Genomic DNA, 24,123 nt, shown 5'->3' on the forward strand with positions numbered 1-24,123 from the left:
GGCACTATTAGGAAGTGTGCCACTCGGGGTGGGCTTTGAGGTCTCAGAAAGTCAAGCCTGATCATGCTTTCTGCTGCCTGGAGATCCAGATGTAGAACTTCTCCAGCACCATGTCTGCTTACATGCCGCCATGCCTCCTGCCATGATAATGGACTAAACCTCTGAACTGTAAGCCAGCCCCAATTAAATGTTCTCCTTGATAAGAGTTGCTGTGGTCATGGTGTCTCTTCACAGCAATAGAAACACTTAAGACACAAAACAATGTTTAACTGATTGTCATTTTAAAATTTGTGTATCTGCTTTTCTGTGCATACACCAGGTGCATGCAGGTAGCTGCAGAAACTAGAAGATTGTAGAATCTCCTGGAGCTGTACTTAAAGGCAGTTGTGAGCTATCTGATATGGGTGCTGGGAACTGCACCCAGGTCCGCTGGAAGAGCAGCAAGTATTCTTAAGTACTGAGCCAGCTCTCCAGCTTTTTGTATTTAAAAAATACCTTTTTTTTTAATTAAAAAGAAAGCATGCTGGGTATGGTGGTGCACGCCTTTAGTCCTGACACCCAGAAGGCAGAGGCAGGAGAATCTCCAAGTTCAAGGCCAACCTGGTTTACAAAGTCAGTTCCAGAGCAACCAAGGCTACAAAGAGAAACCCTGTCCGGAAAAACAAAGATTTGTTTATGTATCTTGTGTGTGTGTATGCGTGCCTGAGTACATGTATGTGTAGTACATATGTGTAGGAGCCCGAGGAGGTCAAAGATGGTGTTGGATACCCTAGGACTAGAGTTAAGGTGGTTGTGAACTGCTATGTGAATCCCATGGATCTCAGAACATGGAAACAAAGATACAGGAGTCCAATCCTCAGGGCCACTCTGTTGACCCCGTCTTCACTGTTCTCCACGGCCAGGCTGACAGATTTATTGGAAAAATTGAAAACACAGATGCAATGCATTATACAAAGAAAGGTCTTCATTCCATAATAAAAGTACTATTGGGAGGAGACAAGAGCCTGTGGCCACCTGCCCTGGGAAGGTAGGCACGAAGTGAAAAGTGAAATTCACTGATAGGGACGATTCTAATGGCAAACTGTGGAAAAGGTTAAAAACAGAAGGTGGGGCATAAACAAACCAAAACCCACCCCATCCCCGCCAAGTTCGGAGTCTGTTACAAGCTTGGGACGCTTAGGTCGTCTTCTCCAATATTTAACGGGATCCCTCGGTTTGTCCCTGGACCGCTAATCAGTTTAACTTAGGGTCTTCAAACCTGAGGTAGTTGAGGGTCACCTGACAAACACGTCTGGAAGGGTCTACATGCTCAGAACTGGATCCAGTCACATCTAACCAGCCGTCTCTGGCTTTGGCTCCCCGGGAGGAGGCACTCCACCACTGTGTTTGCCGGTTCCCTGTTTGGGCAGGGACCCGTGTGACAGGGGCGGCAAATCGCTGTTCTGGGTCGGTGTGGACGGCTGCCAAGTGCTGCAGTGATGGTTGCCAATCAGTGTGGTCTCCGAGGACTCGAGAGGTGGAGAGAGGGCAAAGCCACTCTGTTTCCAAGGCAAATAGGGAGGACCCAAGATGGCAGAGAGAGGGCAACGCTGCTCTTGTTGGAGGGTCAATGCGGAGACTCCAACAAGAAGAGCGGGCAAAGCTCACTCTGGTGGGAGGATGGTCCACGATGGCAGAGAGACGGCAGGGCCACTCGGATGGGCAGGTCGGTGTTGGATCCAAAGGCTGGCTTTTGTAGCAAGGTTGCCTGAGATGGAAAGGCAATAGAGAGTAGCACATTTGCCAGCCATTAAAAATTAGTGTTAAGCGCTCGCCTTTAATCCCAGCCCTCAGGAGGCAGAGGAAGGCGGATCTCTGTGAGTTCGAGGCCAGCCTGGGCTACAGAGTGAGTTCCAGGACAGCCAAGGCTGCACAGAGAAATCTAGTCTCAAGCTCCCCACCTCCACTCCCACAATTAGGGTTAAATGGTGCTGGAAATCCTTCTACAACCAAGCCACTGACCAAGAAGCAAAAGCTTTCCCCAGACACAAGATGAGAACTCTTAAGATGAGAGGTCATAGCAGACAAATGTGGCCAGAATGACAAGTGCATGTGACCTCAAGTTACCTGGGATAAAGCCTGGTGTCTGACCCATCAGCCACACCTATTCTGAGACAGGATGTCCTGGAGGTGTTTGGCTCTCCTAACTCCTGGGTTAAGGGCTCGTATGTAGGTGGAATTCTATGAATAATGCTGTGGGCAGTACAGTCAACAAGCCATTTAAGCTCTAGTCTAATTTATTTTTGGTTTTTCTGAGATAAGGTCTCAGTATATAGCCCAGGCTAGACCTGAACTCGTGATCCTCCTGCCTGAGTCCCAAGTGCTGGGATTGCAGGCATGCACTGTCAAGCCCGTTATAGTCATTTCAATTCCTTGCTCAGATATGAACCCCACATACATATCCTTAATCTCTAGGCACTAGAAAAGTGCAACCAGTTAAAAATGAAAGACAGCTAGATTTGAGCTTCCTTTTCACCCCCCCCCCAAGCCATTATTTTGTCAATTTTCTGTCTTGAAAAAATATTTTTTGAGTTATTTGTACTCAAATGGGCGTGCGTGCATCCACATGAGTTCACGTCACCGGTAGAGAGCATCGGATCCCTTGGAGCTGGAGTTAATGATGGTTATGAGCCACATGATGTGGGTGCTGGGAACAGAACCTGGGTCTTCGGGAAGAGAAGGAAGTGCTCTTAACCGCTGAGCTATCTCTCCGGACCCCCAGTTCCCTGCCTTGAGGATCTGTCTACACTCATGCAGCAGACTTTAGTCTAAGGAGCCCCAGGAATGCTTGAAAAAGCTGTGAAGTTCCTTTTGAGCTGTAAGAATTTTCAGGGTTTGGTTTGTCCAGCCACTGAATTAAAGACTCCTGTTTAGGTAGCAGCAGAGCCAACAAATTGTGGTCTAGGCTGAGTGAGATGGCTCACACCTTTAACCCCAGCACTTGAGAGGCAAAGAGAAGGGAATCCCTGTGAATTCAAGGACAATGAGGTGTCATAGCTAGTTTGAGGCCAGCCAGGGTTATATAATAAGACCGTGTCTCCCCCCAGAAAAAACACCCAGTTATATATAATTTATACACACACACATATATAATCTAATTATTTAAAAAAAAAATTTTTTTTTTGAGACAAGGTCTCAGTATGTAGCCCAGGCTGTCCTTAAATTCAGGATCTTCCTGCCTCAGTCTCCTGAAAGCCAAGATTACAGGTATGCACTGCCAAGCCTGGCTAGAGAGAGGCAGCTGCTGACTTGAGTTCCATTAAAAAGTTCTGATCCTCCAACACTGAGCAGGCAGGACACTTGTGCTGTTGACTCCCCTCGAGCTGGGGCTCTTCATTGTTTTGCTACTCAGGAAGAGATTAATTATTAGGGTTTTACAAATGACTGGCTTTTCAGACAGGTGTGTTATTCAGACAACCCTGCTCTATCTCTGTGGTTTGATTTCCTCTTGCTGGGACACACAAGTGTGAACGCTCTGACCTTAGAAGCAAGGACTGACTATGTTAACCTCTTCCTTTGGAAAAGCTGACCCACGGTGAGCACATGGATTGGCTTGATTGGCACAAATGGGCCAACAATGCCACACACCTTGCTTGTTCTGGTCCCTTGGACTCAAGAAGAAATGCTAAGCAGAGAAACATTCTTCCGGCACTAGAATAGGCCGTTTCTACTGTAGGTAACTCCTTTAGCCCAATGTGGAGGTCATGTGTCTCAGCAGACTTATGGGATGCTGTGAGTTTTTGGAGTGCCGGCTTAGAAAATACTCAGGGGAAAGAGTCAGGGTGGGTGGAGCAGGAAGAAGGGGGTTGATTCACAGTGATCAAACATTAATTAGCCTCACAACCCATTACCCAGCAAAGCTGAGCCACGTCCCATTGGGGACAGGCTCAAGGAATTGCCTGCTGGCTGCCACCTAAGAGTCACAGATACCGGAGGGAGGAAGACGCCATCTCCCTGCCCCATCCTACAGATCAGAAGGTCACTTAACTCAGTGGTCCATTTGAGAGTGGCAAAGTGCTGTCCGGCTGCTTGTATCTAAGTGGGATGCCTTCAGTCCCCACCCTGTCTTCATGGGAGCAAGAGTGGGTAGTGGCGGAGTGGGAGACATAGCCAGGGGTGGTCCCCTTCCTCCTTTTTCCTGCTCCTCGATGCTTCGAAGAACCTGCCTGCTTTGGAATCCGGGCCCAGAAATGCTCAGGGATGGCTCTTCAGTCTTGTCTGCGGTCTGTGGAGACTGCGGGCGGAGGGCAAGCCTAGTCGGCCACCCTCAGTCCTGATTGCTCCAAGCATCTCTGGGGCAGGTGTCGCAGGAAGATTGTTAGTAATAAATATGAAGAGTCCTACCCCCAAGCCGAGTTCTCTTCCCGATGGGAGCAAGTGGGTCTGTTGAGTAAGTAGCACACGGAACCATCTTTTTCGGGTTCAGGAGGATGCAGAAGCAGGCAGCTGGAAAAGGAACCACTTCCAGCTCCTTTGTATTTGTCCCTCTTAGGACCTTGCCTGGGTTTGGTGGAAGGTGGCCCACATGACATGGCACAGGAAGTTCGCTCTGGGGATGTAGTGTTGCTGTTCACACCAGCTCCATTCCAGCACGTGATGGGGTGGTGAACCTGCTCACATGAGCTCCTAAGAAAAATGTCCCCAGAAGAGCTGGGTCCCTGGCACCATTTTTTTTTAAACTGGCTTGTGAAGGTGGACAGAGGCCTTGGGATGGCACCCAGGGTCAAAAAGTAAAGGCACTAGCTCTGCTTTAGGCTTCAGAGGAGAGCTGTCACCCTGGGGAGTGGCCTTGGCTGATGGAAGAGCTGATCTGGAGCACCAAGGCGTAGCCTGAGCCGCACCATGGTGTGTGTGGGGACCTCCGCCCAGAAGGCTCAGAGCTCAGGGTGGGAGTGGGGAGGGGAACCCATTTTGGGAAAGTTGGCTATGTGAAACTTTCAAGATATAAAACCAAAAGACCCAAACGACCACCTAATAATAAGCAGGAGGGGATCCATCAGACTGCCAAAAGTGTAGTGTGAAGGGGGGCCATTAACTGTGGATTCAAACGGAGGTCTGGTTTGGAATCCAGTGGAGTTCAGATGCTCACAAGTTTGCGCAAAAGACAAAATGCAGAAGACTGAGGAGGTGGGGAGGGGGGAAGAACAGGTGTCAGATGTCCCCTCTCCAAGCTCCCAAGGACAAGAAGCCTCTCTAAGGACATGACTGGCGAGGAGGTGGATATGAGGCAAGACAGGTTGGCCATGTCGCTGTTTTTCTGTGGACCTGAGCTTGCTCATGGCCAACGCTGGCCTGCCTGAACGTCAGGGACGTAAGGGGAGAACTCATCATGCATTCAGACAGAGGTGGTGTCCTGAGGAGACTCGACGGATGGGCTTCAGCGTTTGTGAATGGAGAGGTCTGCAAGGACCCGGTGTGTCATGACGGGGAGCGTCACAAACAGAAGGATAACAAGGATTGACATTCTGACGTGTGGGGCGCTGGCTGGGCTCTACTCTTTCTCCGGTATTGCTTCTTGAACAGTAGGAGGCGAAGCTTCTGTCCCTAAAAACACAAAACAACAACAACAACAAAAAAAAACATTTCACACGGAACCTCACGCATACATGAACTCTTCATGAGAAACTGTCGCCATGTGAGACTCAAGCTCACGACTGCCATACTTTAAAGAACCCTTTAAAAAATTTATTATTGCGTGTGTGTGCACATGCGTGTGTGTGCATGTGCATGTGTGATGTATATGAGTGCAGGTGCACACATGCCAGATTCAGAGTGTGGAAATCAGAGAACAGATTTTCCGGGAATTGGTTCTATTCTACTGTGGGTTCCAGGAAGTGAACCCAGGTCATGAAGCTTCGCATTTTTACCTACCAAACCATCTTCCTGGCTCCACATCATGGTGCTTTGCTGGCTCTATAGTCAGAACCTCAGAATTAGTGTGCCTTGCCTGCCAGCTCTCCACTGACCACTGTTCATCTACTGCAGTTTTGCTAGCAAGGCTGTGTGTGTGTGTGTGTGTGTGTGTGTCCCCATCCAGGGTGGTGGTGGTGGTGGTGGTTCAGTGTTAACGGCACTGGCTGTTCTTCCAGAGGACTCAACTTCGAACCCCAGAACACACATGACAGCTCACAACTGTCTCTATACCTAGAAAATAAAAATAACTCTTTTTTAAAAAAAATAATTTATTTAACTTTATTTTATGTGCATTGGTGTGAGAGGGTCAGATTCCCTAGAAGTGGAGCTACAGACAGTTGTGAGCTGCCATGTGGGTGCTGGGAATTGAACCTGAGTCCTCTGGAAGAGTAGCCAGTGCTCTTAACCGCTGAGCCATTTCTCCGGCCCCAAAAAATAACTCTTTAAAAACAAAACAATGACAAGGCTAGTAACCAGAGAGGGCACTGTAGTGACTAGGACACAAGTCCACTGGCCAACGTGGAGGTTTTTATAATAGTCAGGTTTTTTTTGTTTGTTTGCTTTTGGCTACGTAGCCGAAATCCCCAGTCTTCTTGCCTCTGTCTCCCAAGTGTTAGGTTTCCAACTGTGCACCACCCAGGTTACTGCTGGAGCTTGGAAGGGCTGTAACAGACGCTTTTTAATTCTCTACGATGTGCCTATCTTTAGGCTGAAAGGTTATTTAGGAATGAAAAGGGGGAGGAAGTGACAGGCCAGAGGGACCCATTCTGAAAGCCTGTCCCTTCTACGGCACCCGCAGTAAGTACCCGAGGCGCGTACCCGAGGCGCGCTCACCTTCCTCCCAGCCCTCGGCAACCCCAGCCAGCTCGTAGTGTTTCTTCCGAAGCTCTCCTAGTTTTTGACGCTCCTTCTGCAGGTCATTTTCCAGCTCTAGCACCCTAACCTGTGGGAAAAGGGTGTGAGAGGGGGGTCTGGCCTTGGTTTAACTTAGTTAAAAGTTAAAACGCAGCCCCAAGACAGGGACCCACGGAACACAGACTGGCCTTGAACTCTTATTCCGTCACCTCCCTAGTGCCAGGACTGCGGGTGTACAACACAATGGCTAGCCTTTTCTCCTCTTTATTTTTTTTTCCATTTTTAATTTTGTATGCACATGGTGGGGGGGGGGGCGGCATTTGCAACTGAGTGCAGATGCCCACAGAGGCCAGAAGGTGTTGGACCTCCTAGAACTGGAGTCATAGGTTGTTGTGAGCTAATGCTCTTAACTACTGAGCCACCTCTGGCTTTGTTGTTGTTGTTGTTATTTGTTTGTTTTTCAATGATCTTGCTATGTAGCCCACACTGGCCTCAAACCCATGACGACCCTCTTGCCTCAGCCCCTCAAGTGCCAGGATTATTGCATGCATGCCCATACCTAACTTCATTTCCCCTAAGTTACTCTCTTCCTCTCTGTATTCTCCCCAGGGAAATGATACTTGGGGTCGACGTGCAGGGAACGGAGCCAACCCGACCTTGGTCGTGGCCATGGTTTTCTTACCTGAGAATCCATCTCCTGGCGCTTGATTTGGGTCAGTGTCATGCTTGAGAAGTCCATACTGTCTGCAAGGATGGATACAGGAAGAGCCAGTCAAATAATGTCCCCAGCTGTCACGTGACCACGAGGACGATGGCAATTCTCCACTGCACTGCTTGGCCTGCCCACGGCCACCATAATGGTTCCAAGCTGAACTGTCCTCACAGGCTCATGTTGGGAGCACTTTTCCCTAGCTGTTGGTGCTATTTTGGGGAGACTGTGGAATGTTTAGAAGGTTGGGCCTGGCTGGTAGGTCCCTAGATGTACGCCTTTCTTTGTGTGTTAGTTAGCGTGTATACAGGAGCACGGCATGTATGTTCATGTGTGTGAGGGTGCATTGACCATGTGGGTCCAGGAGATTGAACCAGGTTGTCAGCCTTGGTGACAAGCTCTCTTTCCCAGTGGGACATCACCAGTCCCTGGATGGGATGGAGAATCACCATGGACACACAGACCCTGGGGCGTGTGGGAATGTCTCTAGACTAGGTTAATTGAAGGGGGAAAACCTACCCTAGATGTGGGCAGCAGTAATCCATGTGTGGGGTTCTGGACTGAATTAAACGGAGAAAGTGGAAACTCGGTGTGGTCGCCTTTAATCCCAGCACTCGGGAGGCTGAGGCAGGAGGATCTCTGTGAGTTCGAGGACAGCCTGGTCTACAGATTGAGTTCCAGGCCAGCCAGAGGTACACAGTGAGACCTCATCTCAAGAGTGACAGACAGACAACCAAAAAAAGAGAGCTGGGCACTAGCATTCACCTGCCTCTGCTTCCTGACTGTGGATGCCACGTGACCAGCCGCCCCACGCTCCTGCTTCCCTGCCTTCCCACCACCATGGACTGTACCCTCAAACTGGGAACCAAAATAAACACTACCTTCTTTAATTTTAATGCTTACTTTTTAACACATTTATTAGTGTGTGCACACACATGCGTGTGCCGTGCTGTGAGAGTGGAAGCCATAGAGAGTCAGTTCTCTTCTTCCACCATGTGGGTCCCGGGCATCTTCAGACTTGGCAGAAGTCACTTCTGAGCCATCTACCAGCCCAAATCCTTACCTTTTCTCTCTCTCTCTCTCTCTCTCTCTCTCTCTCTCTGGTTGCTTTTATCAGGGTCTTTGGTCTGCCCACAATAATGAGAAAATTAACTAATTCATGGGTAACCAGGGTCTGATTCTCTAGGGATAACTTCTAGTGACTTCTAGTGACTTTTCTCTGACATCAGGGAAGTAGCAGCAGGCAAAAATCTACTTAATAGCCTACCCTTCTAGCAAGGTGGCGGTGGCTCATGCATTTAATCTGAACACTAGGGAGATAGAGGCAGGAAGATCTCTGTGAGTTCAAAGCCATCCTGGTCTGGTCTAGAGTGAGTTACATGACAGCCAGGACTATATATTGAGACCCTGTCTCAAAAAAAAAAAAACAAAAAACAAACAACCCCCCCCCCCAAACAAAAACAATAACAAATCAAGCTGGGCAGTGGTGGTGCACGCCTTTAATCCCAGCACTTGGGAGGCAGAGGCAGGTGGATCTCTGTGAGTTCCAGGAAAGGTGCAAAGCTACACAGAGAAACCTTGTCTCGAAAAAACAAAACAAAACAAAAAACCAAACCAACAAATCATGCTTATGTGATGTTCTGCTTTAGGAGATTAGCACGGATGTAAAAAGACCAAGTCTGGCTTCACACATGCCAGGGAAGCATTCTAGTGACTGAGCTACATCCCTAGCCACCTACATCCTTCCTTAGAGTGTGTCTAGGAAGAGCTGGGTGAGGTGGTGCATGCCTTTAATCCATGCACTCAGAGGCAGATGGAGGTGGATCTCTATGAGTTTAAGGCCAGGACTACACAGTGAGATCCTATCTCAGAGAGAGAGACAGAAACAGAGAGAATGTTATGAGGGAGAATCAACAATGGAAGAGACCCAAACTCTGGCCCCACACACATTAGTAAACACTTGTATACATACCTACACCTACACCACACATGAAGAAGAAGAAGAAGGAGAAGAAGAAGAAGAAGAAGAAGAAGAAGAAGAAGAAGAAGAAGAAGAAGAAGAAGAAGAAGAAGAAGAAGAAGAAGAAGAAGAAGAAAGAAGAAGAAGAAGAAGGAAAAAACAAAACAAAACAGAACTAAATTACTAAATTGAGATCATGGGGAAAGAGATTCGGAGTGGCTGAAAGGCTACCTGTCTCCTCAATTTGAGATTTGCCGGAAATGGTTGAGGCCACCACAGCAGCCGTGGCCTGGTTCACTCCCCGAGAGGCCTGCTGCAGCTGCGTCAGATTGAGGCTGCCCTTGTTAGCTTTCACCTGCCGGGACAAAGGACATTTTCGTTCAGGCGACATCAGAAGCATCGAGGACGGGACCAAACAGCTGGCCTGGTGGTGCCCAGCAAACACCGACCGTTGTTACCAGTCAACCTCTCAAAATCATTTGTTTCCTGTGGGACCAGTCCCTGACATGTCGAGAATAGAAAGTCATCCCTGGCATATAGGTTGGGTTACCTACACTACACTCTAGCTTGGACAGTTATCTGCATGAACTCTTCCGGGTGCGGGAAAACCTGGGACGCTAAGAAAGGGTGGAATAAAGACCATTCACCACTGAAGTTCTGTTTCCCTGGTGAGGAGACCTTGGTCAACAGCTTTGCATGAGGGTTAAATGGGCCAGTGGTTCAAGTTCAGAGACAAAGGAGGAGCAGACATTGGTTACATGGACTTTAAAGGCCAAGTCAGGTGACTTGTAGTCTGTGCTCAGCAATTTCATCACCAAATACTTTTGGTTTTTTTTTTTTTTTTTTTTTTTTTTTTTTTTTTTTTTTTTTTTTTTTTTTAAAGATTTATTTATTTATTAATGTATACAATGTTCTGTCTGCCTGTATCCCTGCAGGCCAGAAGAGGGCACCAGATCTCATTGCAGATGGTTGTGAGCCACCATGTGGTTGCTGGGAATTGAACTCAGGACCTCTAGAAGAGCAGTCAGTGCTCTTAACCTCTGAGCCATCTCTCCAGCCCGATACTTTTGGTTTTTAAGACAGGGTCTCCCTCACTCTGGAGCCTTGACTGGCCTGGAGCTCACTATGGAGATCAGGCTGGCTTCGAACGCAAGAAGTCCACCTGCTTTTGCTTCATGAGTACAGGGATCAAAGGTGTGTGCCTAGATACCATACCCAGTGAACAGATACTGTTTTGATTTTGGATACTAGGAATGGAACCCAGGGTAGTGCGTTTTACCACTGATCCACACCTCAGGTCCTCACTGGGGGATTCTAAGCAGGTGCTCTACCACTGAGCCACACACCAGCCCCTCACTGGGGGATTCTAGGCAGGTGTTCTACCACTGAGCCACACCCCAGCCCCTCACTGGGGGATTCTAGGCAGGTTCTCACCACTGAGCCACACCCCAGCCCCTCACTGGGGGATTCTAGGCAGGTGCTCTACCACTGAGCCACACCCCAGCCCCTCACTGGGGGATTCTAGGAAGGTGCTCTACCATTGAGCTATGGCCCTTGCCTCTTACCAGTAAATCTGGGGCAAGTGCTTTGCTAATAAACTATCTGCCACCCTTTTTTTTTTTTCCTTTTTGGTTTTTCAAGATATGGTTTCTCTGTAGCTTTGGAGCCTGTCCTAGAACTTGCTCTGTAGATCAGGCTGGCCTTGAACTCACAGAGATCAGCCTGTCTCTGCCCCCTGAGTACTGGGATTAAAAGTGTGAGCCATGACTGCCCAGCTTCCTCAGCCCGTTTTACTTGTTTTTATTTTTATTTATGTAGTATTTATGTGTAGGTGTGCATGCCATGGTGTGCATATGGAAGTCAGAGAACAGCTTGTGAGAGTCATTTCTCTCATTCCACCATGGAGGGCCCAGGGATCGAACTCACATCATCAGCTTTAGCGGCAAGTGCCTTTTCCTAACTGTGCCATCTCGCTGGCCCCTGTTTAAAGTTTTTCTTCTGAGACTCTCTGGCCCAGCTAGCCTCACAGTATGCTGGAGCCTCCAGCACCAGCTGGTCCTACCTTGGATGCAGCCACAAGCTGGGCTGTGCTAGCAGCGATCTCGTGCGAACACACCATCAGTTCCTCAAACTTCCCCTTGCCTTGGACCACAAGGTCAGCAGCATCCCTGAGAACCCAGGAGAGACACGAAGGAGGAGGTTGCAGAGAACAGAAACCATCATGATCCCACTTCCAGCCAACCCCTAAGTCCCTGGCCAGGCAGGAAAGGCAGCCTGCTTGCCCTACCCCTTTGCTGTCCTGGGAGACCCCAGGACCCTTTCAAACTTCCAGTACCAGTCACTACTTTTTGTATTTATTTGTGTATGTATGCATAGGGGTGTGTGTGTGTGTGTGTGTGTGTGTGTGTGAGAGAGAGAGAGAGAGAGCATGTGGAAGCCAGAGAGCCACCTCAGATATCTTTCCTCAGGTATAGTTTACCTTATTTATAAAAAAATAAAAATTTTTTTGAGACCCTGTGATCAATGGAATGAGGAAGGGGATGTGGGAAGCCTTGGAGCCAGACACTTACACCATGACGGTAGCTCCCCAACCAACAGCTTTGGAGGCAGATATAAGCCCTTCTGTCCACCGAGAGTTCTTGGCATAAAATTCCTTAGGGGATGCAGTACCCTAGGGAAGCAAAAACAGAACAGCTTGGTTAGTTGTTTTTATTTTAATCTTTAAGCAGATTTCACGCATGAGGGTTTTTGTCTGCATGTACATGCACATGTGTGCAGAGGTCAGAAGAGGGGGTCAAATCCCTTGGATCTGGAGTTACAGATGATTGTGAGCTGCCATGTTGGGTGCTGGGAATTGAATCTTGGTCCTTTGCAAGGGCAACAGGTTAACCAACAGGCCACCTCTCCAGCCCGGGTTGTTTTTAGACAGGCTTTACTACATGACCTAAGCTACCCTCCAGTTCTTGGTCCTCCTGCTTCAACCTCCCAAGTGCTAGGATTATAGGCATGTACCACCATACCCAGGTTTTTTTTCTTTTAAATTACATTTACTTATGTATTTTGCGTGTGCATGTGGGTGGGACATGTCCATGCCATGGTGCAAAGGGAAAGCTTGGTCAGAGGAAAGTCTGTAGGCATTGGCTCTGTCTTCCTCCCATGTATGACCTGGAGCTTGAACTCATGTTGTTAGGCATGGTGGCAAGCTCCTCTACCTGCTGAGCCATCTTGTTGGCCCACTACCCAGCTATTAATGGCTAATTTTATAGAATGCCTGCCTACCAAGTGCTAAGTGCCTTTATTCTCACTTTAGGTATAAGAAAACTAAGATGCAATAAGGCAAAATAACATCCCTAAGGTCTTGGAGGTAATGAATTAAAGTAAATCCCCAGCTTTTAAGAGATTTATTTTTAACTTTTAATTGTGTTTGTGTTAAGAAAATGCAGGTGCCCAGTGATGCCAGAGGCATCTGATGCCCTGGAGCAGGAGCTACAGGCAGTCGTGAACCACCTGATGTGGATGCTGGGAACCGAGCTCAGACCCCTCAGAAGACCAGGAAGTGCTCAGCCATCTTTCCAGCCCATAACATTTTTGATTTGAGACAGGGTCTCTATGTATGGACCAGGCTGGCCTTGAACTCACAGAGATCTGCTTGCCTCTGCCTCCCAATACTGGGAATAAACCATGTGTGGTTTTATGAAGCGTTTGGGATGGAATCCATGGAATCCATGATTTTATAGATGTCAAGCAGGGACTCGACCAATCAAGTTATATCCTTGACTCACAAAGGGAGTTTCGGGAAAAGACCCAGTTATGTAGCCCATGCTGAGGTCAAACTTGAGAGCCTCCTGCCTCAGCCTTATGAGCATTTGGATTATTAAAAGAGTTAAGTATCTGCAGGTCTGGGAATCTATAGAGACCTGTCTCCCATGTCTGAGGGATGATAGTACCAGGCTTATTCCTGGGATCTGCCCACTTCCCCAAAGTCCCCAGTTGTCCCTGAAGACCTAGATTCGAGGTGGCAGCGGGGTTTCCACAGCAGGTCTGTGTGGCCTCAGGAACCTGAGGCTAGAAGGAACTGGCTGATTGCCCCCTGGAGACAGCTACTAGGAACCCTCAACTTCCCACAGTGACTGGGAAATTTCCCTGAGAATGGCAGCTCGGCCCGTGAGGGAGGCCAGTTGGAGGCCACAGCAAAGCCGATTCCAGCACACAGGGAAGGAGAAGGAGCCTACACCAGAGCCCTGCTTACCCTGCCACTTTCCACGATCTCCTTCTGGAGGTCCTTGGAGGCTACCACGAGGACCTTGATGGCTTGCATCAGGCTGGTACAGGAACCAAGGATCCTAGGAAAAAGAAAGGGTTGTTGACGGGGACAGTAAGAAGAAAGCGGGCAGCTTACTTTCTCATTCCTAAACCAGGAAAACCTTGAGTAGCAATGAGGGGCAGGAAAGGTGCTGGGACTGCTGAAGGAGCCTAAGGGAAAGGCCTTGGAGGAAAGCTGGTGAGTGACACTTCACTCTGGGCCTTGCTTTCAAGGGCCGTGCTTACCTACTGCGACCCCAAGGCTCGCACTGACCTTTCGTTCACCTCCAACTTGACTCCTGTGTCTCCTGCTCGGGATTTACTGAGTATTTCCTGTTAAAAAGAAGCACGGGTAGTTTCTTCTCTCTCTCTCTCTCTCTCTCTCTCTCTCTCTCTCTCTGTGTGTGTGTGTGTGTGCCTGCGTGTGTGCGTGCATGTGTGCATGTGTATTACTGAGAATTAAGCCCAGGCTTCCTGCATGTTGTTTGATAAACCAGGACCTCAGCCCCTCACTGGAGGATTCTAGGCAGGTGCTCTACCACTGAGCCACACTCCCAGCCCCTCATTGGGGGATTCTAGGCAAGCTACATCCCCACCCCAAGAAGCATGGTTCCTAAATGTATCATGAACCTGATCAACCACCACTACCTTGATACACTCTGGATCCAACCAGGTGTGGTAGCACAGAAGGCTGAATCTAGATAGCTTCATCTCTGTCCTTGTGAGTCAGAAAAACCCCAGACCTCTCATCTATCAGATAGTAGACAGCTGGAGCTGACTGCTCTAATCAGTAGAGTCTCGACCTTGGCACTCGGGCTGATGTGCACGAAACACCAAGAGCTGTGGTACCTGACCACCAGGGTCAGCTGCTACCAGATCCACAAGGCAGGTGCTCACACCACAGTAGGGAGTGAGTTTTCCACCAAAGAAGCCATGTGAGACCTTTCCAACAGGACCCATTCAGCTTCTCCTGAGTTCTTTAACACCTACCAGGCAACCTCTGACATTTTATTATTATGACAGTGATGGCTAGCTCTAACAGTCAACTTGACAACCTAGACTCACTCAGCAAGAGAGTCTCAATGAGAGACTGTCTACATTGGGTTGGCTTATGGGTATGTCTGCGGGAGGGATGTCTTAATTAAATTAACAGATGTGGGAAGACCTAGCCCACTGTAGGCAACACCATTCCCTAGACAGGGGATCCTGAACTTCATTAAGAGTAGAGAAATCACCGGGCAGTGGTGGGGCATGCCTTTAATCCCAGGACTCAGGAGGGAGAGGCAGGCGGATTTTGGTGAGTTCCAGGACAGCCAAGACTGCACAGAGAAACCCTGTCTCAAACCACTGCCCCCTTCCCCCTGCCCTCTGCCCCAGAAAAAATAAAAGAGTGGAGAGATCAAGTTGAGCACAAGCAAGCAAGAGAACATGTATGCATTAATGCCCTCTGCTCTTGACTGCGGATGGGATGTGATGAGCTGCTTCCAGCTTCTGCCATGGTGACTTCTCAGTACTCTCAAACTGTAAGCAAAAATAGACCCTTCTCCCCTAAGCTGCTTTTTGTTAAGATGCTTTGTAACAGCAACAGAAATGAAGCTAAATCATTGGCTGTCCCATAGAAACAGGATCTAGGGCTGGAGAGAAAGCTCAGCAGTTAAGAGCACTGACTGCTCTTCCGGAGGACCTGAGTTCAATTCCCAGCACCCACATGATGGCTCACAACCACCTGTATTGAGATCTGGCGCCCTCTTCTGGCCTGCAGGCATACATGCAGGCGGAATACTGTATACATAATAAATAAATAAATCTTAAAAAAAAAAAAGAAACAGGATCTAAGTCTCAGCCAGGTGACGTAACTCACATAAGTCACGTAATTATCAGGCAGCCTGAAAACTGAACCCCAGATGGCCTGACACCAAAATATCCTACCTTGGCAGAAACTCATCTTTCTTTGTAAGGACTCCATTTTCATCCCCTCATTGAGGCAGTGACCTTGGCCTTTGGTTTTGTGTTCTTTTCTCTTTCTCTCCTTTTTCTTTTTGAGACAATATCTCACACAGCCCAGGCTGGCTTCAAACTTACAACCTAGCTGAAGATGACCTTGAATTCATGAACCTCCTGCCCCCACCTCCCAAGGGCTGAGATCACAGGTTTTCATCATCACACTTGGCAGTTTTGACTGAGACATTCCCGAGGCACAGCACTGCTTGAGGGAACTGAGAGAAACGTTGCTGTGGGAAATCCTACACAATCCTCTCACCTCTATCCGGGTGGTGGCAGCTTCAATGGCAGCTGAAGTGGCAGCCATCTCCTTGTCCACAAGGTCACCCAGCTCTTCCTGTTTGATGTCCAGGCCCCTGGGCAGCAGGTCCTGTGAGCAGTATCACAGAGGTTAAAAAGACACTTGGTCTTCTCTTTGCTTTCTCTTGGCCCTATCATGGGAACCTTCTATAAGGCATAGGAGGCAGGGTCTGTCATAGACTCCACCTGGAACTTTCCATAATGTGAATGTTGGAACTGCTGTAGAATTTTAGTTAAAGATGTGTTACAACCTTTTGGATGTGGAACATGATGCAAAGATGTGTTGCATTTGTTTAATGCTGTGAAGTTGTGTTACTTTGCCTGTCTAAAATACCTGATTGGTCTAATAAAGAGCTGAATGGCCAATAGCCAGGCAGGAGAAAGGATAGACAGTGCTGGCAGGCAGAGAGAATAAATAGGAGGAGAAATCTGGGAAGAAAAGACCAAGGAGCAAGAAAAAAACGAAGGAGAGGACTCAAGGGGCCAGCCACCCAGCTACACAACCAGCAATGGAGTAAGAAAGTAAGAAGCCCAGAGGCTAAAGGTAGACGGGAATAATTAAGAAAAGCTGTCTAGAGACAAGCCAAGCTAAGACCAGGCATTTATAAGTAAGAATAAGTTTCCGTGTATTTATTTGGGAGTTGAATGGCTGGTCCCCCAAAGAATAAAGAGCCAAAGATAAAATCAAACAACATTGAATCTCATGTTCCTCCCTTTTCTGCACATTTTACAACCATGTCCAACTGGGAGGCCACCAGTCCCCAACCCTACAGAGCCATTCAGCTACAGTTATTGTGGCCCTAGGATAGTTAACCTTGATTGTCAACTTGATAGGACTTGAAATCGCCATGGAAACAACCTCTCAGCATGTCTGTGAGGGAGTTCCTGGATTGGATTAACTCAGTTGGGAAGACCCACTTGAATGTGAGTGGTACCATTCTATGGGCTTGGGGTTTGGAATGAATAAAAAGGAGAAATCGAGCTGAGCACCAGCATCCATCTCCCTCTGCTTCCTGATGGTGGATGCGATGTGGGCAGCTGCCCCGTGCTCTGTCACCATGCCCGCTCCTCCAAAGCCTCAAACTGTGAGCTAAAGCAAACCTTTCCTTCAGCTGCTTTTGCAGGTGTTTGTAACAGGAACAAGAAACTAGACTAGTACAGGCCCTAACTCCGTAGTCACGGGCATCAACTGTACTATTTATCCTCTTCTTTGACAGTGTCAGCAGGCCAGTGAGTTAAACACAGCTAAAAAGTCCTTCTGGACGGACTTGCTGTGTGTGTGTTGGCACCAGCCTGCAATCCCAGCCTGTGAGAGGCTGAGGCAGTGGGCCTGTCAATACGTGAGCAGCCTGGGTTACACGGTGAGATCCTGTCTCTAAATATAAGGATGTCGGTGATTCTCAGCCCCAGCTCTTTCTGGAGTCCAGGTGGATACGTAAGAGAGATGGTTCAGTGGGTCGGAGGGCTTGCTGCACAATCACAAGTTCTGGGGTTCAGATCCCAGCACCAGCATAAAGAGCTTAGTATTTGGCACATGACCGCGTCCCAAGCTCTGAGTGGGGCAGAGGCAGAGGATGTCTGGAGGTGGTTGGCTTTGAGGTTAGCAGAGGTCTCAGGGCTCTCTGAGACCCAGCATCAAAGGAACAGGCAGAGTGATAGAGGACATTTGATGCGCTCTTTTGGCAGGTTATCTTCACACTGGCATGTATGTGCACATGCACACACACACACACACACACACACACACACACACACACACACACACACAAATAAATAAATATAATCTTTTTTTAAAAAATGACTTTCTGTGTAGGCATGGTGGTGTGTGCCTGCAATCCTAGTACGTGGGAGGTGGATGCAGGATAATCAGCCGTTCCAGGATATTCTTGGATACATGACAAGTTCTAGGCTAGCCTGGTCTATGTGAGACCGTCTCAAAGACAAACAGAAAACCAAACGGGGCTGGGGAAGTGGCTCAGTTAGTAGAGTGCTTGTCTACCACTCATGAAGCCCTGGGTTCCATTCCCCAGCACCACATAAATGAGGTATCATGGTCTAGACCTGTAATCCCAGGAGACAGAGACAAGAGGAGAGGCGTTCAGGGTCATCCTTGGCTACACAGAAAGTTCGAGGCTAGCCTGGGCTACCAGAGACTTTGTCTCAGACAACCAAACAACAACAAAAAGCAAACCACATCACTAACAATACCTCGCCAATGGCCTGGATCTTGCTGAGGCAGTTCCTCATGGCTGTGACATCAGCTTTCTCCATGGGTTCCTCTTCCTCCAGGGAGGACAGGTAGGCCAGGGTTTCCCTGCCATACTGCCTACAGGCCTCTGTCAGAGCTAGAAACAGAAGAGACAGGTGTTTAAACAGCCCTGTCATCCTGGCTTGCATGGGTATCCCTTCCACTCTGATACTCACAGTCAGCGGGCTCTGGTGGGGCCCGGAGGCTGGTGGCGCTCCCCTGAATGATGGTGTCACTGGTCAAGTGGGCAAGCAGGGTCACGGAGTGCAGGAGCTCACTGATATCTGCAGGGCGCAGGAAGTAAGGTCTCAGGCCCATCGATGGCGCCATTTTCTTTTTAGGTTCATTTTTATTTAATGTATGTGTCTGTGCGGGGATATGTGCTCAAGAATGCAGATACCCATGGAAGCCAGAAGAGGGCATCAAATCCCTTGGAACTGGGGTTTCAGGCAGCTGTGAGCAGCCTGAGGTGAGGGGGGTTTGGAGGATGCACCTAGCTCCTCTGCAAGAGGCTCTTAACCCCTGGCCATCTCTCCAGCTCCCGGTTGTACATATGTACATACTTACACCTGGCCTGGTTGCCCCCTGTGACAGCCCGCATCCTCTGTTCCTTTTACCTTCTGGGCAGGACAGATACTGGCTGCGGTCCTTTTCCAGTTGATCGAGGCAGCTGGAAACAGCCTTGACTTTGGAGAGAAGGTGATCTGAGGGGAGATAGGAAGTCAGCACCTGAGTTCTCACAATTTGTTCTACGTGAACAGCTGGGTGGGCGGGATGACCCACTGAGAGTCCCTGCCCCATCGGCTTTTTCTTACATAGGAGGGCTGCTGGCTGTGCTTGTGCTCATGGGATGTACATAATCTATTTGCTTTTCTTTCTTTTGAGACAGGGTCTCATGGTAATCCAGGCTGGCCTTGAACTCACTATGTGGCCAAAGATGACCTTGAACTTCTGATCTTCCTGCCTCCTTCCCCAAAGTTGTGGGATTACAGGCATGTACCACCATGTATCCATGGTACTACAACTAGAACCCAGGGCTTCGTGCATGCTAGGCAAGTGCTCTACCAACTGAGCCACGTCCCCAGCCCTCCAGAACTATTTCTCACTTCACTATTGTCTCAGGGTACTGCTCACTAGAGGGGTATGGCACACTGTAAGGTCTGAACCTCAAGTGTCTCTGAAAAGCTCATATTATTAATTATTATTATTATTATTATTATTTATTATATTGAGACAGGGTCTCACTAAATAGCTCTAGAACTCACAAAGATCCTCCTGCCTCTGCTTCCCAAGCATAAGTCCATGTTCCAATGCTTGGTTTCCCAGTTTTGGTGCTATTTGGGGAGACTATGGAAATGTAGGAGGTGGAGCCTATCTGGGCGGGAGCAGGTCACAGGGGACAGATCTTGGGAATCGGTTCTTCCTGCCTGTTTCCTGTCTTGCTCTCCGCTCACGGTCCACCATGTTATGAACAGCCTCCACCACATGTTCCTACAGCCACAAAGAGAGCTGCTCTTCCATGTCTTCTTCTTCACTGTGGACCTTTCTGTCATGTGCTATGGTCAGGTCGACACAGTGACAACCAGGACACTGACTGAGGCAGTGTGTGCCTCACCTGCCTGGCTACAAAGTCACAACCATGCAGGCAGTATGCCGCATTTTCCGATTTAACTGACTTAGGATGGGGAGAGCGGGCACGCCTCAGAGGCTCCAGCATGCAGCTGGGCTGAGGGCCCTTGGATTCAACCCCAACAGGAAGTACCAGGCAGTTGGGCCCAGCAGGTGGGCATCTGGAAGACTACCTGTGGACCCCGCGCAGCTGATGAGGGCAGGCTCTTCAAGCTGGCTCAGCGCCTCCTGTATCTCACGCTCGGCAGCCTTCCTGATCCCTGCCAAGAGTATTTTCCTCTGGTCCTTTACCTGCTGGCACATGGACTCCTAGACAAAGGTCAGGGAGGTGAGAGTCGGCCAGGTACACTACAATGAACCCCAAAGCAGCATCCACCTGGGACCACACTGGAATTCCTGGCCTCTCGTGCTAATGAGATCGAAGCTGGTCAGCTCCACACAGAAAACAATACTTGACTTCGGTCCACTCCCAGGGTGGCACTCAGATGACTTCCTAAGGAGTGCTAACTTGTCATCTTGATTAAGACAAGCCTGGATTAATAAAGCACACCTCGGGCTGTGTCTATCAGGGTATTTCTAGAGATCGTTAAAACCCAGCATGGGTCCTCTGGAAGAGCAGCGCGCATTGGGCCTCTGAGCCATCTCTCCAGCCCATATTTTATTAGGCAGGGACTCGTATCTCAAGCTGGCCTCAAATTTGGTATTAGGGAGCTGAGGGTAACTGGAACTCCTGATCCTCCGGTCTCCTCATCCTGAGTGCTGGGATTACAGATGTCAGCCTGCATACTCAGCTGATGTGGTCTGGAGACTGAACTCAGGGCCCAGTGCGTGATGGACCAACGCTCTGCCCACTGAGGGACAGCCCTGGCCCCCACACTCTTCTTCTTACACAAAAAGACACACTTGGCTTTAGGAACTATGTTCGCAGAAAGCCTTCGCCATCAGCCATAATGGCCTTGAACCCTTCACTGTACACCTGTCTCTGGCTTCCACGGTGTCCCAGTGGATGTCTGTTACTTGCCTGGGTGCTGGCCAGTTTGATCTGGGTGCTTTCCAGCTGGTCTCGGAGGGTTGAGAACTCTTCCTCTCTCTGAGCAGCGGCAGCTGCCAAGCTGCCCTTTTCCTTCTCCAGTTCGGCGATCTGGGTCAGCCACTTCGCTTCTGACTGCAGAGGTCACCATGTGGAAACAGGGAGAAACTGAGGAAATTAAACGGTCCCCTCACTGGGCCTCCAGATCCACCTCCTGGCTCCAGAGGGCAGGGGGTGGTAGCCTGTCCACGTGCCTGTCACTGCCTCGAAGAACAAGTGTGGACTACAGTGGGGGCCGGAGGGCTCTCGGGAGGGACCCAGGCACCAGACGGAGGGGAGCAGGGAGTGGCTCACCTGCGCAGAGGTTTCCAGATTCCCGTGGAGGACCTGTAGCTCTTGTCTGCTGGTGGCTAGTTCATGCTTCAGGTTCTCGAGAACATCCTGTTGCTCTTGAGTCTGAAATGGAGGCAAAACAGGAACACTGTGAGCTGGAGAGTCATGAGAAGGAGTGCACATATGTATACAGACTGAGACTGTGCACTCCACTGGGTTGACGGGCAGGCTGGAAGGTGACAACCCAGACCTCACCAACAATAGAACTTTTTTTCCAATAGTAATTTGGAAGATTAGTGAACCAGTCATAAAATCCATGACACACACACACACACACACACACACACACACACACACACACACACACATATATATATATCATATTTATAAATATATAAAAATATATAATATGTATTTAAATAGCCCAGGCTAGCCTTGAACTTGCTATATACCCAAGGATGACCCTGGACTTCTGATCCTCCTGCCTCCACCTTCCAAGTGCTGGGATGACAGACGTACACCACCATGCCTGGTTTATGTGGTGCTGGGGATGGAACCCAGGGCCTCCTAGGCGAGCATGCTTGGTAAGCACTCTACTAACCGAGCGACACGTCCAGTCCCCAGCATCTGCGGTTCTGAGTGGCCTCCAAAGGCCCTCTGGAAACTACTCATGGAGAGTATGATGAAGTCCTCTGATCCATGGCTGCCTCAAAGCCCCTTGGCAGGGGTCGAGGGGATGAATGAGTGGCTCAAGGTGCTTGCTGCTGATCTAGATGATCTGAGTTCAATCCCCCAGACCCACATGGTGAGAGAAGAGAACCTAAACCCACAAGTTGTCCTCTGATTTCAACACGCATGCTGTTATATGTACACATAAAACACTAGGAAAAGTCCACTTCCAGTAGACACCTCCCTCCTACATCCCAAGTGCCTCTCCTGCTCACCTTCCGCTGGGCCTGGTCACTTACACGTGCAAAGGAATCTTCTAGTTCTTTTTTCTCTCTTTCCAAATCCACCTGGGCTTGCCTGGCCACGGACACCTGTTTGGTCACCTCTGCATTCTGAAAGGGGAGAAGAGCATCTTGAGCTGCCATCTCTCAGGCTCAACCTACATCTTCCTTCTAGGACCAGTGATTTCAATCAGACTGTGAGTATTAAGGAGGCAGACACAGGAGAAGATTTTTCCTACCCCAAAGGAAGCCAGAATCGGGTCACGACCTTCAGATGGTAGACTGTCAGGGATTTACAAAAATACACAGATGTCTGGTGTAGTGTTTTTTCCAATTGCACAGGAATTCACTGTGCAGCCCAGGCTAGCCTCAGACTCACAGCAATCCTCCTGCCTCTGCTTCCTAAGTTTGGAGATTGCAAGTGTGAGATAGCACACCTACTTATTTATTTTTTGAGATAGGATCTTACTATTTAGTCCTGGCTGCCCTGGAGTGCTGGGTTTAAAGTCATGTGCCACCACACCTGACTATTTTCTGGGGGGCAGGATCTTGCCTCTGCTTTCTGATAGAATTACAGGTGTCTTCTACTATGCCCAGCTCAAAGGAGGGGTAACTCGAACTGTGGCTGGCACACAAGACAGAAATCAAGAAGCTGGGGTTAAGACATGGGGGTGCAAGAGCCGGAGAGATGGGTAAGTGCTTAAGAGCACTCGCTGCTCTTTCAAAGGACCCAGGTTTGGTTCCCAGCACCCATGCTGGGTGGCTTACAAGTGCCTGTGATTTCAGCTTTAGAGGAACTGTCGCCCTCTTCTGGCCTCCTCAAGCAACTGCATACACACACGCACATCCACACAGACACACACACACACACAGAGGATGAATAAATAAATAGAAGTGCATCTTGGAGGAACCCCAAGGTCTGCACTCTTTCTCCTGTAATGTGGGGTTTACGGGAGGACTGGAGGGGTCCGAGTTCGTACCTTCCGCAGCAGGTCGGCATGGTTCTGAACCAGCTCGCTGTACTTCTCTTTTAGCTTGCTATACCGCTGTTCATTGGCTTGGGCCTTTCCTGCATTGGGAAAGACCAAGGTGAGGCCTCTGCCCAGGATGGGATCCCCACATCCTCCCTCCAGTAAGCTGGGGGCACTAAGGATGTTTTTATTCCTTATTAATTTTGATTGATTGATTGATTGATTGACTGACTTTCTTTCTTTCTTTCTGAGACAGGGTTTCTCCGTGTAACAGCTCAGGCTATCCTAGAACTCGCTCTGTAGACCAGGCTGGCCTTGAACTTACAGTGATCCGCCTGCTTCTGCCTCCCATGTGCTGTTTTTCCAAAGACATGGTCTCATGTAGCCCAGGCTGGCCTCAAACTGGCTATGTAGCTAACATGACTTTAAACCTCTGGTCCTCCTGAATGCTGGGACTACAGGTGTCCACCACCACACTCAGCTAGAAGTTATCTAATTAATTTGGGGTTTTTATTGGGAGAGAAGATCTTGCTACACTGTCCAAGTTAGTGTTATGGTCATCCTCCTGCCTTATCCCCCAGAGTTCTGGAATTACAGGTAAATACCTGTACTATACTTATACTGGACATAAAGTTTGTCGTCTTTGAATAAACATCCCCCTGATTCAAATTCTTTTGCAGACTGATATCTACACACACAGTGTGGTAATTTGAAGGAAAATGGCCTCCACTATTAGGTGTGGCCTTGTTGGAGGACGCGTGTCACTGTGGGGGTGGGCTTTGAGGTCTCCTGTGCTCAAGCTATGCCCAGTGAGATAGACCACTTCCTGTTGCCTGCAAGTCAAGGTGTATTAACTCTCAGCCTCTGCTCCAGCGCCATGTCT

The 24,123-nt window shown here is 49.0% G+C and overlaps 1 protein-coding gene across 5 annotated transcripts in view; it reads right to left on the reverse strand.

Annotated features, from left to right (window-relative positions):
• Positions 1 to 856: 856 nt before the first annotated feature.
• Positions 857 to 24,123, reverse strand: part of Hip1 (huntingtin interacting protein 1) — a 129,790-nt gene continuing 106,523 nt past the window's right edge. For 4 of the 5 annotated variants that reach the window (XM_052753979.1, XM_052753983.1, XM_052753981.1 and 1 more), the window contains exons 15-31: positions 23,250 to 23,338; positions 22,264 to 22,380; positions 21,341 to 21,442; positions 20,978 to 21,121; positions 20,130 to 20,265; positions 18,945 to 19,031; positions 18,504 to 18,611; positions 18,288 to 18,424; positions 16,039 to 16,149; positions 14,053 to 14,111; positions 13,726 to 13,819; positions 12,047 to 12,147; positions 11,539 to 11,644; positions 9,708 to 9,831; positions 7,490 to 7,551; positions 6,787 to 6,895; positions 857 to 5,583 (exon numbers count right to left, since the gene is read on the reverse strand). In XM_052753979.1, coding sequence (XP_052609939.1) covers positions 5,531 to 5,583; positions 6,787 to 6,895; positions 7,490 to 7,551; positions 9,708 to 9,831; positions 11,539 to 11,644; positions 12,047 to 12,147; positions 13,726 to 13,819; positions 14,053 to 14,111; positions 16,039 to 16,149; positions 18,288 to 18,424; positions 18,504 to 18,611; positions 18,945 to 19,031; positions 20,130 to 20,265; positions 20,978 to 21,121; positions 21,341 to 21,442; positions 22,264 to 22,380; positions 23,250 to 23,338 — 1,739 coding nt within the window. In that variant the 3' untranslated portion in view covers positions 857 to 5,530. The remainder of the gene's footprint in view (positions 5,584 to 6,786; positions 6,896 to 7,489; positions 7,552 to 9,707; positions 9,832 to 11,538; positions 11,645 to 12,046; positions 12,148 to 13,725; positions 13,820 to 14,052; positions 14,112 to 16,038; positions 16,150 to 18,287; positions 18,425 to 18,503; positions 18,612 to 18,944; positions 19,032 to 20,129; positions 20,266 to 20,977; positions 21,122 to 21,340; positions 21,443 to 22,263; positions 22,381 to 23,249; positions 23,339 to 24,123) is intronic. The other variant, XM_052753980.1, reaches the window with a different exon arrangement.

The sequence above is a fragment of the Peromyscus californicus genome, unplaced genomic scaffold, assembly GCF_007827085.1.
Source record: "Peromyscus californicus insignis strain IS unplaced genomic scaffold, ASM782708v3 Scaffold_2__1_contigs__length_46816999, whole genome shotgun sequence".
Lineage (NCBI taxonomy): Eukaryota > Metazoa > Chordata > Mammalia > Rodentia > Cricetidae > Peromyscus > Peromyscus californicus.